The sequence below is a fragment of the Maniola jurtina genome, chromosome 3, assembly GCF_905333055.1.
Source record: "Maniola jurtina chromosome 3, ilManJurt1.1, whole genome shotgun sequence".
Classification (NCBI taxonomy): Eukaryota; Metazoa; Arthropoda; class Insecta; order Lepidoptera; family Nymphalidae; genus Maniola; species Maniola jurtina.
This window is the reverse complement of record NC_060031.1, coordinates 7,783,427-7,800,996: the sequence shown is the minus strand read 5'-3', so window position 1 is coordinate 7,800,996 and position 17,570 is coordinate 7,783,427. Positions and strand designations below refer to the sequence as shown.

General features: G+C 39.4%; 1 protein-coding gene across 1 annotated transcript in view; it reads left to right on the top strand.

Moving 5' to 3' along the window:
* The window catches only part of LOC123880928 (integrin beta-PS), a 32,119-nt gene extending 15,012 nt beyond the window's left edge, over positions 1-17,107 (top strand). Inside the window, exons 2-17 of the mRNA XM_045929336.1 lie at positions 1,947-2,273; positions 2,776-2,949; positions 3,832-4,060; positions 4,693-4,777; positions 5,013-5,183; positions 5,709-5,816; positions 6,125-6,277; positions 6,840-6,962; positions 7,932-8,099; positions 8,371-8,607; positions 8,866-9,040; positions 9,178-9,284; positions 14,759-14,903; positions 15,501-15,634; positions 15,947-16,099; positions 16,712-17,107. Of these exons, the coding sequence (XP_045785292.1) occupies positions 1,982-2,273; positions 2,776-2,949; positions 3,832-4,060; positions 4,693-4,777; positions 5,013-5,183; positions 5,709-5,816; positions 6,125-6,277; positions 6,840-6,962; positions 7,932-8,099; positions 8,371-8,607; positions 8,866-9,040; positions 9,178-9,284; positions 14,759-14,903; positions 15,501-15,634; positions 15,947-16,099; positions 16,712-16,777 (2,520 nt within the window). The 5' untranslated portion in view covers positions 1,947-1,981 and the 3' untranslated portion in view covers positions 16,778-17,107. The remainder of the gene's footprint in view (positions 1-1,946; positions 2,274-2,775; positions 2,950-3,831; positions 4,061-4,692; positions 4,778-5,012; positions 5,184-5,708; positions 5,817-6,124; positions 6,278-6,839; positions 6,963-7,931; positions 8,100-8,370; positions 8,608-8,865; positions 9,041-9,177; positions 9,285-14,758; positions 14,904-15,500; positions 15,635-15,946; positions 16,100-16,711) is intronic.
* Positions 17,108-17,570: the final 463 nt, after the last annotated feature.

Here is a 17,570-nt window from a genome sequence, read left to right as displayed (position 1 = left end):
TGTATCACCGCTGACGAAGTTATTTTCTGTACAATTAGTCACGCGTGTATCCGCTGCGGGCAGGTCGCGCGACTCGCTGAGCACTCGACACAAAAAATACGAAAAAGAATACGGATAGCCTACTCGAGTACCATTAAAACGGGAAAACAAACTGTTGTATTGCAACTCGACCGCTTATCAGTGAGACATTTGTGGTGTTTGTTTATGTGTCTACGTATGTGATAGTGTTTCGTGCTGTACAGTACCAGTTAGGCCACAAAAATCGTCTCCAAATTCGGTAATGTGGTGAAGGAAAACATTCAATTAAATGTTACCAGTCTTCGGTTTATGTGACAATGATGCGAACATGACATACCTATGTGCTAAAAATCACTGTTGTTAGTACAGAGTTGTAACAGTGTCTGTAATATTAGTATTATAGTGTGGATGTCTTGCTGCAAGTTTTGAGAGCAGTTAGTAGGTAGGTATACAACATTTCTGTTTACATTTGTTTTTGTTAATTAAAATCGAATCTTGAACCACGGAACAACGGACGTAATCACTTCAATCATTATTGGTTAAGATGGTGAATCATTCAGGCCAAGCCCATACTAACAAAATAAAGGTAACAAGATACTTTCATTAATTTCCTAGACAGATTTCAGAAATGATTCCAGTTGTAAGTTGTAATAAACACTAAACAATACTTGAGTAAACAATCTGAAGTTGTTTGTCTGGACGTGGTATTACCATGCCTTTTTTTTGATCAGATATCAAAAAAAAGGCTAAACCGGAAAACCCACTGACATAAAAAAAACCGGTCAAGAGCAAGTCGGTCTCGAATACAAGAGGTTCCGTACTATCGTAGATATTTTAACACAAGGAAAAAAAGAAGATATTGCAACACTGCAAGTTAATGACGGGCAGCGCCATCTATAATAGATTTTTTTTGGCACACACAAAAGACAGTCAGACGTAGTGAACCTATGAGGATTCCTTTTTTCCTTTTTAGGTACGGAACGCGATAAAGCTTTAGAAGAAACAAATCCTTGTAGTCTACATCTTACATTAAGAAGTAGATTCAAAAAAGAAGAAAAGAAAAATTCCTATTTTCTACGTCAATACGATGCATCTTCCTTTGAGCGTAATATAGAAATCTAACCGCGAAATTCAAATTTAATTTGGTTTTCGCAATTTGTAAACTAATACGACAAAGAAGGCTTGTAGCATTCTAATAGCGCCAATGGCAGTATCATCTCCACAGGTTTATATAAAAATCTTTACTTAAAAGAGTCCAGTTTAAAAATTAGTATAATTTCGCGGGCAGACCCGTTTAGTTAGACAGAAGCCACCACAACTCGTGTGTAAAATTCAGTCTGTTTAAAATGATAGTAGGTAACGTTTGTATACCGCGTCTGTACCACGACCTCGATAGCTCAGCGTGGGCGCGCGCCGCCAACTCCCGCCTACAGGTGCAACCTAAGAGTTTTTACTCTCTTGGACTCTAATGAGTAATAATGACCATATGACGTGATTTTCATTCATAAAATGCACCACAAATGATGAGGCCAGTTGGATGCTCTTACGTTCATAAAACACTCCCTTTTTTGTAAATGCGGTATCGTTTTAGATAAATATAGGAGAACGCTCCGTTCAAGGCATAGGTATATTATGAATGAATTAGGATGCTAATGAGAAGAAAGACTGGTCAAAGAATTATAATCAATTTTACAAATGATAATAATATTCTTACGTAGCTGCAAAATGTCACAGTGTGATAAAATACCTGTTCTTACGCAATCACACAATTCAATCAGCTGTAGGTGTTAAAAGAATTCGAACATTAAATTCTACTCGTAAACTGGCTGGCCCTTAAACTATCAATAAGGTGACTCTACTACGTAATTAGATTGCTAAGCCAGGTTTCTGACTATTAAACTTCCTAAATCCCGTATAATTTGTTACAGATAAATTGATCTAAAATCGAAAAGAAACAAAAAAAATGTTCGGACGAACGAGCCTCCTGTTTTGCGTGTGGATGAGCTTATTGGCTGTTAGTTTGGGTCAACGCGCCGAGCAGTTGCTAGCCCAGAACCCGTGCTCGAGCAAGACGACTTGTAGCGACTGTGCGCGAACGCCGTCATGTGCATGGTGCTTCGCCCATGACTTCAACGGACCCCGCTGTTTCAACCCCTCGATGGAAGGCGGCACCGCAGGCTGCGATGAAGCTTACATATTCAATCCAGACAACCAGCAGTCCATCGATCCTATGTACAATCGGGAATTAACCAGAGGTAAATTTCACGTTTCAGTAAATACAAAATTTGCGTTTGACGACGCGACGGCTTTATATGAGTAGAGTCCTGAGAAGAAGAGAGTCACCACTTATATATACTACTGTGAAATTGTTATGTTATAAATAAGACATTTATTTGTTTCTGCATGCGCTAAAATAAGACTTCCTATGAAATCGAATCTTTTTCAGTTTCAAAGCATATAGCCCAGCTTAATAATTTCAATCAAAATTGACCCATTAGTATTACAGTTGGACCCCAATTTTAGGCGGGAAATTTCTAGTTAACAATTGAATCCGACTCGTCAACGTAGCGCGTCAGGTTTAGCTTTACGCGGCAGCACGGCTTTTGTGAGCGCATCTTGGGCGAAGTTAATACGCATCCTTCGGTCAAGGAGTATGGCGCTATGTCTACACTATCTACCTATGCGCAGAAACAAAAAAGTCCACCATACGCCGCGAATATCTTTACTTTATTAAGTGATTTATCATTCAAATTGCAGCAAAGGGTCGAATGGGTATTGGAATGGAATCTTCCTACTATGAAGAGTCGATGAGTAGCAGCAGTAGTAGCAGTAGCAGCAGTAGCGGTGTCAAAGGCGGAGCATACGGAGCCGCAGGAGGCGAGAACCTCGTACAAATCAAACCGCAGAGAGTGAAGTTACAGTTGCGCATGAGTAAGTGTTGATTGTTCAATGATTCACACAGGTGTCTTAATGGCATCATCAGTTTTTATGTTTATGATTCCATATCAAAATCACTGATTAAAATATTCTTGTTCAAATAAACTTTCGTCAGTTGTCAAAATCTGCTCGTTTCTAATGACCTGTGGTCCGAGATTTTTTAATTGCGGTAAAAAGCAGACAATGCTATCTCCAGAATGCGTGCTAAATAATGTAATGTCAAACAAAAACCTTTATTGCGGCTTAGACGTGAAAAGACAAGAAACGGTTTGACAGACAGACCTCGTAATAAAATATATCGTCGTTTTCCTTGCATAATTTTCAAATAAAAAGTGTATCTCTTGTTAGGGTACCAAATAAATAAGGTTGTTTTATTATAGTACTAGATAATGGCCGAACCTTCGTCCGCGTCGAATTATAATTTTAGAAATCCTTTGGGAACTCTTTGATTTTCTGAGATAAGAAGTAGTCCAACTCTGTCTCCAGGATTCAAGCTATCTCTATACCAAGTAGATGATGCCCGCAACTGCGTCTACCTGGATTTAAGTTTAGTAAGAATACTTAATTTTCTGGGACAAAAAGTAACCTATGACTTTCCTTGGGATGCAAGCTATCTCTGTATCTTTCGTCCAAAAAATTTTTTTTTTCGTCAAAGGCTACTTTTATTCCGGAAAAACAATGAGTGGGTACCCAAGGAATTAAAAAAAATTAAATCCATGCGAAGAAATCGCGAGCATCACCTAGTAACTAATAGTTATATGGATCACATTTTTTCTTATAGTCCTGCAAACAGGGCATTCTGTTTTATGTTACAAATAAGTATGTATGCTATGGCCAATAAATTACATATTGATTTTTTTTTGTTATTTTTTACAGATCAGATGCAAAAGATGTCGTTCTCATACGCGCAAGCGCAAGACTATCCAGTAGATCTCTACTACCTTATGGACCTCAGTAGATCGATGAAAAATGACAAGGAGAAGCTCAGTACGCTTGGCAGTCTGCTCTCAAGCACAATGAGAAACATCACTTCTAACTTTAGAATTGGTTTTGGTTCGTTCGTGGACAAACTCGTCATGCCATATGTTTCTACTGTGCCTAAAAAGTAAGTAAGCTTATAATCGCAATACAAGCCGTCAAATCTGAAGTTGCAAACAACAAAACTGGCATACGCCTCAAGCTCGGATTAGTCTACTTGTTTCACGCGCACTAAATCTATAGTGCCATAATAATTTTATTTTTCAAATTAAAAACTGGTCAAGTGCGAGTTAGAATCGCACATGAATTGTTCCGTACCATCTTAAAATATATACCTAACACTTTTATGTAAAACACTGCAAGTTAATGATGGACTGCGCCATTTATATGCGATTTAGTATAATATTTTTTTGTGAACACATTATTTTTGCGATGTAACCACAATTTCACGGGTTTCGAATTTTTCCCTTAACTTGTGCTATATGAGCTACCTATCTGCCAAATTTCATGATCCAATTTTGACAAAATTTGGTACAGGCTGGATTGCATCCCGGGGATGGACTTAGGGTGCTATTTGTCCTGGAAAGTCGATAAATTCTCTTTAAAAAAACTTAAATCCACGCAGATGAAATCATGGGCAACATTTAGTTTCTAGTAAATAAGTTATTATTATATTACTTTGGATACCTCGTATCATGATACTCTTCATTAGTAAACAGGAAAATGTCGAATACAATTAATTAATTTTTGTTATTTTAGCTTGATTTCACCATGCGACGGGTGCGCAGCGCCATATGGCTACAAGAATCAGATGTCGCTAAGCAACGATACTGACTTTTTCGATGTAAGAAATTTAATTATTGTAATTAATCAATCGTTTTTCTAGAATTCAATTTCATATGCGTTTTAGGTGTCCAATTTTTCACATATCATGGTTTCATTGTTAATTTTTTAATATTTGGAAAACAAACACCTATATATCTTCTATAAACATAAAAGCAAAAGGTCACTGATTAAACACGAGATCTCAAAAACGATTGTATGTATAAAGCTTATAAAAAAATATGTTCAATCTTTAGAAAGCAGTAGCACACGCAGAGGTGTCGGGTAACTTGGACGCACCCGAAGGCGGTTTCGATGCCATCATGCAAGCCGTGGTTTGCAAGAACGAGATCGGTTGGCGCGAGCACGCCAGGAAACTACTTGTATTTTCTACCGACGCGGGATTCCACTATGCTGGTGACGGAAAGGTAAGAAAACTATGAAATTTCATTTTTAGAACTTCAAGTGACTTTTTAAGGGTTCCATTTCCAAAGGGTGCGAATGAGACCCTATTTCTAAGCCTCCGCTGTCCGTTCGTCCGTCCATGTGTCAGTGGGCTGTATCTCGTGAACTGTTATAGGCAGAGAGTTGTAATTTTCACAGAATGTGTATTTCTGTTGCCGCTATAACAAAAAATAGGAAAAAAATTAAAATGGCCGCCATGAAAATTAAAAAAAAGTTGAAAAGTGTTATTTCTTGTATCCATGATATTTAACTCTGTGCGAGTAAGACTTGCACTTGACCTGGGTTTCTTTTCCGCACTTAGACGTAGCTCTCCATTATATGTGACTTTGACTGTTTTAATAACTTATTGCGAGAAGTGTTCATTTTTGTAACTAATTTTTAATAACTAAGGAGCTTCTAAAGTCATGCGTAGATATTGTTTTACAGTCCATTGTTGAAAACAACATAATAAGGTCATCCTTATAAATACGACTAATTTATACTTGTAGCTTGGAGGCATTGTACAGCCGAATGACGGGGAATGCCATATGGAGGACAACTCATACACTTATTCAACAACTCAGGATTACCCCAGCATTTCCCAGATTAATCTTAAGGTATGTATCTATTGTAGACAATCTCTAAACTAAATTAATTGGTTAAAATCTAATGGCATCCTTTTCCGCAGGGAGTGGTATGAAGGTAATAACAATGTATGTAGACCAGTTTAGTAAAGACATTATGTCTAAAACAGAATCAGTCACAATATCGCTATTGATAAATAAAATAGTGCCGTAAATTTTTCGTCGTAAAATTATTTTTGGAGGTTATGTAATATTTCGTCATGTGTGAATATTTTTATTTGAAAATGATTGTAGACTTTACTGATTAATTGAGCTATGACCTTAAATAAGTAATGTTATAGGTAAAAGAGCACGCAATCAACGTGATATTCGCGGTGACCTCGGAGCAGATCAGTGTGTACGAGCAGCTCAGCAGGCACATCGAGGGCTCCAGCAGCGGCATCCTCAGCGACGACTCCGACAACGTGGTGGACCTCGTGCGCGAGCAGTATAATGTTAGACATTCATATATTTTAACTAGCTGATGCCCGCGACTTTGTTCGCGTGGTTTACGTTTTTCAAAATCCCGCGGGAACTCTTTGATTTTCCGGGATAAAAAGTAGCCTATGTGTTAATCCAGGGTATAATCTATCTTCATTCCAAATCCGTCCAGTAGTTTTTGCGTGATTGAGTAACAAACATCCAAACATCCACACTTTCACATTTATAATATTATTAGGATATCTTGGCCTCTCCATCCTTGCACAGTTATTAGACTACGTTTTTGCAGTGCTTGCGTTTGTCACTGATTATGGTCCATGGACACCAAAAAATTATACTGCCCTGTGACACAAAATTGACTCTGCCAGATAGCGCTTATTTAACCAAACGGCTAAGCTTGGCAGTTCAGAGAGGTAATATTGCCGGTGTCTTGGGCAATATTTTATTTATGTCAAAATGTACCATGTTAATAGTTCTTTAGAAATATGGTTTGTAACAGATTCCCAGTCTTAATTTTTTATACGTGTTTTTGTACATTTCTGTGAGCCCTTTTGTAATGTATGTGTATTGTTATAGAAAATCACGTCAACAGTGGAGATGAAAGATACGTCGAGTGATGCGCTGCAAATATCGTACTACTCATCCTGTCTAGGCAGCAAGGACAATGTTGTGCAGACAAACAAATGTGATGGACTTAAGGTAGGTTAGGTTAAACGTAATTTTACTTAGAAGCCCCAATAGCTCAACGTTCAAGAAAGGGATTGAAATTTGATAAGAAAGTTCGTTGATTCTCTTCACTCATTGTACTATTGTCGTACTTCTTGTTAGTTGAAGTGTAAAGGGGAATATTAACAAAAGTACACATGCATTTAGTTGAAACTTGAAAGTGACCATCAGTCGCGATATATCATCTCCATTCAAGGTTACAATTGCACAATCGCTGGTAATGACACATCGCTTTGTAAGGAAATGACGCATCCCTACTATCATGCTTTCTTTTTCCGCAGGGAACATTATCCAACCGATAGCTTTAGTTAAAGTCTTGTGAATTCAGTTTAAGGAATCAATGTTAAGTTATAGTAGGTGATGCATGTGACTTCACGTGGATTTAGGTTTTTGAGAAAAATTACATGGGTACTTTTTGTTTTTCCGGGATAAAAGTCAAATATGCGAGAAATCACGCGAATCCATTCATCTGTTTCTTAGTGATTGAGTATAAAAGCGTGAAAATTTGCATGCCCTCTCCCAAGAATAAAGAGTTAAGTTTTTCTGGGTTAAAAAGTTATGTCATTCCTCATGTCTTTAACTATCTTTGCAAAAAATCATGTCAACCCGATGCTGCGTTGCGACGTAATAAAGGGCAAACAAACTCATCACTCATCAATAGTCTATAACAGCCCACTGCTGGACTAAAGGTCTCTCCCAATGGGAGGGTTTGCCTATAATCATCACGCTGGGCAGATGGTTTGGTGATCACAGTAGATGGCAGTAGTAGCGTAGAGGACGCTACTGCCCGTTCTCTCTTATATTCCCTTAGTCGCCCCGTAAGGAGGGGTGCTGATAACCGTATTCTGATCTGCCGTCACCAAGCAACAAACATACTCTCGCATTTTTAATATTAGTAACGATTTTTTTGAAGTGTAATTGTAACTCAATTGAACATTATAGGTCAGTGATGTGGTTGAATTCACTGCTGAGATCACTTTGAAAGAGTGCCCTAAAGATCCGAGCAAATGGAAGCAAAGTTTCACCATCTATCCTGTCGGTGTGTCTGAGAGCCTCAATGTAGAAGTTGAAATGCTGTGCGACTGCCCTTGCGAGCACCCTGGACATCATGTAAGTATTACAAATTCTATTTTTACCATAAAGCCAACAATAAAAAAATGTTATATCCAAAAAAGTGGCAGTCAATTTTTTTTTTACTATATTATTTAAGGCACTTGAAAAACAATTCAATAATATTTTAAGGACGTGTGCAAATAACTAGTAGGGCGCATCTCGTGTCTTTGAATCACTCGCTACGCTCACTATTCTATATTTAAACATCTTATAATCTTCTTTAAACTTGGTAGCCATGGGTAATTATTGAGTATTTTACAATTTGTAGGCGTACGACGACCGTCTCGAAGTGTGCAGTGGTCAAGGCATCTCAGCGTGCGGAGTGTGCGTGTGCAAGCCTGGTCGCTTCGGCAAGAGCTGCGAGTGTTCCGCGCACGGCGGCGTGTCGCTGGAGCAGGAGCGCGGCTGTCGGCCCACCAACGCCACGTCCGGCCCGCTGTGCTCCAACCGCGGCACCTGCATCTGCGGCGTCTGCGAGTGCAACAAGATGGAGGACACCCTCAAGGTGACAGCGCTAGCCCGGTTGCTTCGATGAAATCGGAGCCCTATTAATGCTAAATGGGGGGCCATCATAGTTTAGTTTCCGACTATTTAATAATAATATCGAGCCGAACCCAGGAATCAATATATGTATCATGTTCAAGGTTTTTCGAGCTGTTCCAAAAACGACATCCATTTTCAGTCAAATTCAAGATGGTGGACTTATTTTTCCTTCTTGTATGATACACGCATCCGTTTTTGAGATAAATTATTTATGTAACAGGTGATATCTGGTCCGTTCTGCGAGTGCGACAATTTCACGTGCGATATGAACAAGGGCCAGCTCTGCTCGGGGCCGGACCACGGCGAGTGTGTTTGTGGCAAGTGCAGCTGCAAGCCCCAGTACACCGGGCCCGCCTGCCGCTGTCTGAAGGACCAGAAGCCTTGTATATCCCCCGGTATGTATAGCACGTGATATTACGCCGAAGTAATACGCATAAATATACATTATGTCATCAATATTTTTGACATGTACACCGATTTCTCAGAGTTTGGTGGATTTGCGTGGTTTTTTAAATTTTGTTTTTATTTTCAGAAAACGGCAAAGTCTGCGGCGGGAACGGCAAGTGTGTGTGCGGAGAGTGTGTGTGTAACGTTGACGATGATCGACACTACTCTGGGAAGTACTGCGACAAATGTCCTGTAAGAACTTTATTTTTATTTACTACTGTACAGGTATATTTGTACAGATATTTAATGTACATATATTTAATGTACGACTGATGTTGCTGGATATATAGTAGCGCCGTGTTCTCTACCAGGGTAGTAATAAAAACAAAAGAAATGAACACTAAAAAATATATATATTATAATTCACTATTTAAAGTTACAATTCTTGTAGACTACCACACAATACAACGGGCTAGAGGCAACTAACCAAACTCACTACGGCTCACACGGCGTAGCTCGAAAATGCCTATTTACTAGTGCCTCTACATCACACCACCCCAAATTTTTATCTTAATAAAAATTAAACAAATACCCGCAACCTTAATTTTATTTCACAATATTCGTTCTTTATTTTTCGACAACCCTAGCAATGTTTCCGATCCGCTTACCCAACAAATCATAATTTAAACACGTCACCCAGTTAAAGTGTTCCTTTGATTCGATGCATGGTACATCTCTTAACACATCATACTTGAGATGAGTCACTACAACTTGAGCGGGTGGCGACGGGGTCGCTGTGGCAAGTCCACTTACAATTGTTGCTATGCCCGCGCCATCCAGCCTACGTTGCACTCAAAACTTCGAATGTTGGTTACATTACATTTTACATTTACACACTATCCAATAAACTATAACAATCGTCAACCACTCTAACACTCCAAATAATAAGGTTTAGTTATGTTTTCTAATAAAAAATAATATAATATGCGGATCGGGGCCATTTTACAATACTTATTTCATAATACTCATTTGCTTGATTGCTAGTTACTACTCGAATTATTCTACTGATACCTAACGGGCGTTTTGCTGACTCTCCCACTCCGAGTAGTACGGATTGTATGAGTCGGCAAAACGTCATCGTCACTAAATCTACATTTTTTCTTACATGACGTTTCACCCGACGTTTGTCGTGGATTTTCGATATCCAGGACAAAAGCCGGTTTCAACCTGTCAATAGAAATAAGGGCCTGTCTATTGGGTAACTGTACTAAGTATGCTTTTTCCAACCGCTTTATGACGTCATAGGGACCGTCATATGGTGGTTGTAGACACTTACGCATTACATCGTTTCTAACAAAAACTTTTTTACAGTCTTTTAAGGCAGGGTGCACAAAAATAGTCCGAGAGTCTTTGTGTGTCTCGGGTTTCGGTCTTAAATTACTAATTACCTGTTTCAACTGCTTTAGGTACTCCTCACCGTCCGTTATCTTACTATCCGATGGTTCGAAAAATTCTCCAGGGAGCCTCAGAGTTCGCCCAAAGGTTAATTCCGCGGCACTTACCCCTGTGTCACTGCGTGGTGCTGCACGTAGTCCCATCATAATGGTGTGCATTTCTTCAACCCATGATCTATTGTCCTTTAATCTCGCCATTAAGGCGGCCTTAAAACTACGATGCCATCGTTCGATCATGCCATTACTTTGTGGATGGTACGGTGTCGTCCTAAACTTATGAACCCCTAAATATTTCATTAACTGTTTAAAGAGACTGCTTTCAAATTGCTTTCCTTGATCTGAGCTCAAATTAATAAAACACCCATGTCTAGTAATCCATCCTTCATACACGAGTTTGGCTACTGTCTTCGCACAAATATCTTTAATTGGAAATGCTTCCGGCCAACCTGTTTCTCTATCGATCATTGTAAGACAATACCTGTAGCCTTCCTCTGAAATAGTAAATGGACCTGTAATGTCAATGTGTAAATGACACATTCTATCTACTTTTGCAAATTGCCCTAAAGGTGACATAGTGTGTCTGTGAACCTTTGCTTTTTGACACTCTATGCACGACCTAGCCCAAATACCTATATCTTTATTCATCCCAGGCCAAAAATAATTATTAGTTACCATTTTCCTTGTTGTTCTAATGCCAGGATGGCTGATGTTATGTATTGCTTCGTATGCGATACGCCTAAACTGTTTTGGTAAGTAAGGCCTAGCCTTATCGCCTCGCAAGTTACAAACAATCGGCTTATTTACACTCGGCAAGTCAATTTTTATTAGTCTCGTATTACCGTTTTTTGTTCCTAGCAATTCTGTGAGCTCTTTGTCGTTCGCTTGCGCAATAGCCACTTCTGTGAAGTCAAGTACAGACGGGCACGAAATTGTTTCAACGCGCGATAACGCGTCCGCGGGCGCGTTCTCTTCGCCTTTTGTATAGCGTATATCCGTCGTGAACTCACTAATAAATAATAACTGACGGGTCCTTCGCGGCGTTTCTTTACTACTACTTAGCTTTTTAAACGCAAACGTTAACGGCTTATGATCTGTATACAAAACGAGATCTCTACCTTCGAACATGTTCCTAAAATATTGCACTGACAAATAAAGCGAAAGTAACTCCCTGTCGTAGGTACTGTACTTTTGTTGCGTGTCAGTCAATTTTTTTGAAAAATAACCTAACGGAACCCATTCGTTATTTACTCTTTGTTGCAATGTGCCTCCAACACAACTATTTGACGCGTCTGCCATTATAGCAAGCACTTGACCTGTTATCGGATACGCTAACAAAGCAGCGTTCTGTAAATTCAACTTGCATTGTTCGAAAGCTTGAACAGCACTTTCTGTCCACACTATACTACTTTTGTCACGTTTCTTTGCTCCGTGAAGATACTTATTTAATTCAGCTTGATATTCGGCTGCCTGACGCAAATGACTTCTATAGAAATTTACCATGCCTAGAAATCTACGAAGTTCCTCTACCGTTTTCGGTCTGGGAAAGTCTACAATGGCTTGGACCTTGTTTGGCAACGGCCTTAAGCCACTGGCTGACACCTCATGACCCAAAAACTCAACTTTATCTTGTGAAAACGCACACTTTGCTAAATTAATAGTTAACCCAACTTGTTGTAGTCTTTCAAAAACGGTCTCTAAATGTTTTTCGTGAAGCGAACTATTTTCGCTAGCTATTATTAAATCATCTAAATATGAAAAAACAAATTCTGCTTTATAATTCGCGCAATCTGGGTTATTTTGCTGGAAATTTGCCTCTAAATCCTGTAAGACATAATTATTCATGAAACGTTGAAACGTCTGTGCTGCGTTTCTTAAACCGAAAGACATACATGGCCATTCAAATAAACCAAAAGGTGTAATGATTGCTGTTTTCTCCACGTCATCCTCTGCTATCGGAATAAAATGATACGCTCGGTTAATATCAATCCTGCTAAATACTTTCTTATCGGCTAAAATAAACGTAAAATCCTTTATGTGAGGAATTGGGTATCTATCAGGCTTCGTAATTGCATTCAGCGCTCTATAGTCTCCACACGGCCTTATATTACCATCTTTTTTAGGTACAACGTGTAGAGGACTCGCCCACGCACTCTTTGACGGGCGGCAAATACCCATTTCCTGCATAAGGCGAAATTCTTCTCTTACCTTTTTAAATCGGTCCGGCGGCAGTGGCCTTGGGCGCGCATGCACCGGAGGACCTGAAGTCTCGATGTGGTGTCTTACGCTGTGACGTGGTGGTTCTTTGAACGTCGCTGGCATTGTCAATTCCGGAAACCTACTTAGAAGAGAATAACATGGATGCGACTCGGCTATAGTAAAAATAGATGAATGCTCCGAGTTTACTATAGTGGAAATTACATACATGTTAGTCTCCTGATCTAACAATCGTCTGTTTCTTAAGTCTACTAACAAATTATACTTAGCTAAAAAATCCGCTCCTAAAATGGGTTGTTTAACGTCGGCTATTACAAAAGTCCACTTAAACGCACGACGCAATCTTAAATTTAACACTAGAGTCTTTGTTCCGAAAGTTTGTATTTCACTACCATTCGCGGCATAAAGTTTGTATTTATTATTTACTGTACTATCACACACTGATTTATAACTTTTAGGCAACACTGAAATGTTCGCACCTGTGTCTATTAAATAACGTATGCCATTGTCTTTATCCGTAATACATAAACGGTGGTTCCCTAATTCGACGCAGGTACCCACCGGTTCCACCTGCATCTCCACTAGTTTTCCTGCTGCTTATTCCAGGTGCACGGCTGTTCACAGCGATTAGCTCTCTGCCTATATTTAAAATGATGCACGCAGAGCCAGTCCGGGCTATCCGGGGTACGTCTGGACCTGCTGTTCTCTCGTCCTCGGGAACGCGAACGACCACGGAACCTTCCGCGACCTCGCCTGCCTCGCCAACTGTCTCTGGACCTGTCCAGCTGGTCCAACCTCGCATGGATCCTGGCTATTTCAGCTGCCATCGACGAAGTTCCGGGTACCGCCTCCTTAACTGCCACTTCTGCTATCGGTTGGGACTTCATAGTTTCCATTACTTTGTCAGCAATCACGGCTAGTCTGTCTAGATCTTTGGCTTCTGTTGCAGCCAGAACGCCTCGTGCTGCTGCTGGTAGCAGATTCTGCCATAAAACGCTTAGGGTATCATTACTAATTTTACCCCTGGCCAGATCCTGCATTTTCCGGAGGAGGTGGCTGGGTTTCTGATCACCCAGTTCCATCTCCCCGATGAGCTTCTGTATCTGGCGGTTCTCCGACTCTTCATATATGTTCAGCAACCTTTCTTTAAGTACCTCGTACTTACGCTCTTCCGGAGGATTGATGAGGATGTCCGTCACTTGTTGTATGACATCCTTACCCAGCTTGGATACCACTATATTATACCTGGATGCGTCTCCTTGTTTTTGTGGTGCCAGTATTGCTTCCAGCTGGATAAACCAGACCCTAGGTTGGTCGGTCCAAAACTCCGGGATCTTCGACGTGATAGATATCGACGCTAGATACGTGTCTTCATCCTTCACTACTGTCGTAGGTTGCGCCATTTTTAAAGTTTTTTAGTTTTTCACTTCCTTACACGTGTTAACTTGAGTTGCCCTAGCTTACGTTACGTTACTTTATTTTAGTAAAATTAACACGCGTTACCCTGGTAGTTCAAAGTCCGAGTCACCAATGTACAGGTATATTTGTACAGATATTTAATGTACATATATTTAATGTACGACTGATGTTGCTGGATATATAGTAGCGCCGTGTTCTCTACCAGGGTAGTAATAAAAACAAAAGAAATGAACACTAAAAAATATATATATTATAATTCACTATTTAAAGTTACAATTCTTGTAGACTACCACACAATACAACGGGCTAGAGGCAACTAACCAAACTCACTACGGCTCACACGGCGTAGCTCGAAAATGCCTATTTACTAGTGCCTCTACAACTACAATGCACAAAACTTCCTTAAAACTATATCTCGCCAAACTGCAAAGCAGTTATAATACTTATAATAATAATAATTATTAAATAACCTTAAATGTAGACTTTGAAGTTTGAGCTACAACACCACGAAGTGCGACCGCGACGCGTGATACTCCCTAACTGCTTTGTATAGAAATGTATAAAGCAAGTCGGAGGTGAGCGGTTTAACGCAGTAGACATTTTTGTCTGTTACTTTAATTATTGCGTTTTATATTTTAGACGTGCCCAGGAAAGTGCGAGGATTTCAAACTTTGCGTTCTATGTGAGGTGCACAAGCGTGGGCCCAAGTACAACGCAGATGCGCCCGATCGCGAGTGTGGCGATTGCGCCTTGTACCCTGAAGTTGTTGAAGGCAAAATCGAAGGTAAGCAGACTAACTTAAACCTGCGCAGTGGATGATTTACAACGACCTTCGTGTACTGCTACCCGCAGAATGGATCATTTAGGTTTTTTTTTAATTTGAAAAACTTTATTGCACACACAAACATATATTCAGAAAACATTAGAAGAAACTATATTAGATACTGCAAAGGCGGCCTTATTGCTATAGCAATCTCTTACAGGCAACCTTTGATGTGATTTTATGCTTTTTGCAGGCAGCAATTCCTTTTGGATTACAATTTGATATCCAATATTATACTAATTTTGAGAGCTCCCGTAAAATTAAATATGCCGTTTTGGGGTACTGGCCCCTAAGATACGGGCTCTCCTAGGTTTATGGGTCAAGACTCCGTGAAAGTTTTTTGATTAATAAATATTCATTGCAAAAGGGATGCACACGGGGAGTGCATCCCTGTGGTGCAATCTATCTCTGTACCAATTTCGTCGAAATGGTTTAAACAAGTAGTTTTTATAAATCCCTTGGAAAGGCCTTGATTTTCCGGGACTTAGAGTAGCCTATGTCCTTCCCCGGGATTGTAATGTTCCGCTTTCACTCTCTGACCAATGAATTTGTTGACAGCAAACGAAACGTCGAACGAACACTTGTGCAGCTTCTACGACGAAGAGGACTGCCTGTACGTGTATGTGTACTCTTATAACGAGAGCCAGCATTTACACATCAGAGCGCAAAAGGAACACGAGTGTCCGCGAAAGGTATTTTATAAATAGTGTTTTTATTCATTATAGGTAAGCGCTTGACCACAATCACATCTGATGGAAAGTGGCCTGAGATGGGACGTGTTTACCTAGAAGATGCATATTCACTCTTGTTTTAAAGATACCCGGATTGTAATTGGTAGGAAACACAGATCGCGGATCTTGTTTAATATTTAAGTCTTGATACATCTGGAATGTGTTAACGTAGGGCTAGCTATCGCCGCTTGTTTACAACTAGGATTGATAAATAAGATTTTTTTTATGGTAATCAAAAATGAATAGCGTAATATTATTGTTGTTGGGTCGTAGGTGTTCATCCTGGGCATCGTGTTGGGCGTGATCGCCGCCATCGTGCTGGTGGGGCTGGCGCTGCTCATGCTGTGGAAGATGGTCACCACCATCCACGACCGCCGCGAGTTCGCGCGCTTCGAGAAAGAGCGCATGATGGCCAAGTGGGACACGGTGAGAATATATCTTAGGTTGAAATATATAGAGCGCACTTTAACTTTGCTTAGATTTAAGTTTCATTTAAAACGAGACAGATTTATGCCAGCGGTATAACACTGTCTCGTTTTAACAGTGTCTAAGTCTGAGCAAAGTCAAAGTGCGTTCTATAGATCCTATAGAATATATATAGCCTTAGTTTCACTACAGATACTATCAAAAATGTTACTTCACATTTTTACGAACTTTTTTCGTTTGTTATGCCCACCTGACGTACAACATACAAGAAATCCCAAAATCCTAAATACTATAAATATGAAAATTGATTTGGATGTTTGGAAGTTGGAACTACGACACGCGGACGAAGACACGCCATCTTATATTCTATACAGTGTTTTTTTTTTAACTGGGACAGTATGGGAAAAATCAAAACTGTCTTAGGATCCTTTAGGTCTTTTTTTGTAAACACAATTTTAGCATAGTAAATTTTTTGGTCAAGCATGAGTTGTCGATGATCGATGAAATTGACCAAATTTATTTTTAATGCTGATTTACTCAGTTTCATGTAAGGATCATTTCATTGTATGGGACGACAAAATCGGGACTAAAAGATTATTGTTTTCTTTTCAGGGCGAGAACCCAATTTACAAGCAAGCAACATCTACCTTCAAAAACCCCACATACGCTGGAAAATAGAGATCTGTGAAAATGCTTGTGGCAGTAGATGGTTACAGAATAATGTAAGAAGATGCTACTAAAGTAAAATAAGAGTATAGAAAAGAAATAAAAGAGCTGGCGAAAAAACGGTGTAATTGCATGAAATAAAATTTTACAGGAGTTGTAATAAAAACTGAATGAAAGCTGTTGCTTTACTATTGTACCGTTTCTAACAAAATCATGAACCTTGGACTCGAATTCAGTTTAGTTTTAGACCATTTTACTTCTAAATGAGTTCAGATTTGTATTCAGTGAGCCAAAATCGTAGGATTAATAAACACAAAACAATTTTGATCAGAAATGTAATTACATTTCTGATCAAAATTGTTTTGTGTTTATTAATTACGCCAGCTCTTTCATTACTCCGGTAAATGTTATAAAATGCATTTCAATATAAAATAGGCCTTGTATTTTATATAAATGTTCTCATGTAGGAACTTTAGACGCCGATTTAGGCTCAAGGTACATTACCGCAGAGGTGAAGAGCAGCAACGAGCCTTTAAATTATTGTAAACTTAATTTTAACGATGCTTGTTAACTGAAGCGAAGCGGAGCGGAAACGTGTTCAGTGTACCAATCAATTATTGATAAATTACATCAAAATTTTATTACATCATCTTTTGTAAATGTGATTGGTCTGTTGAAACCTTCGTTTCCTCTGCGCTTCAGTGGTTCAACCATCCTAAATCTACTGTAATGTATAGAATTGCATGAAACAAATTCCCCTCCGAATGCGTTCGTCACAAAGTATGTACATATTGCTTAAGTTTTA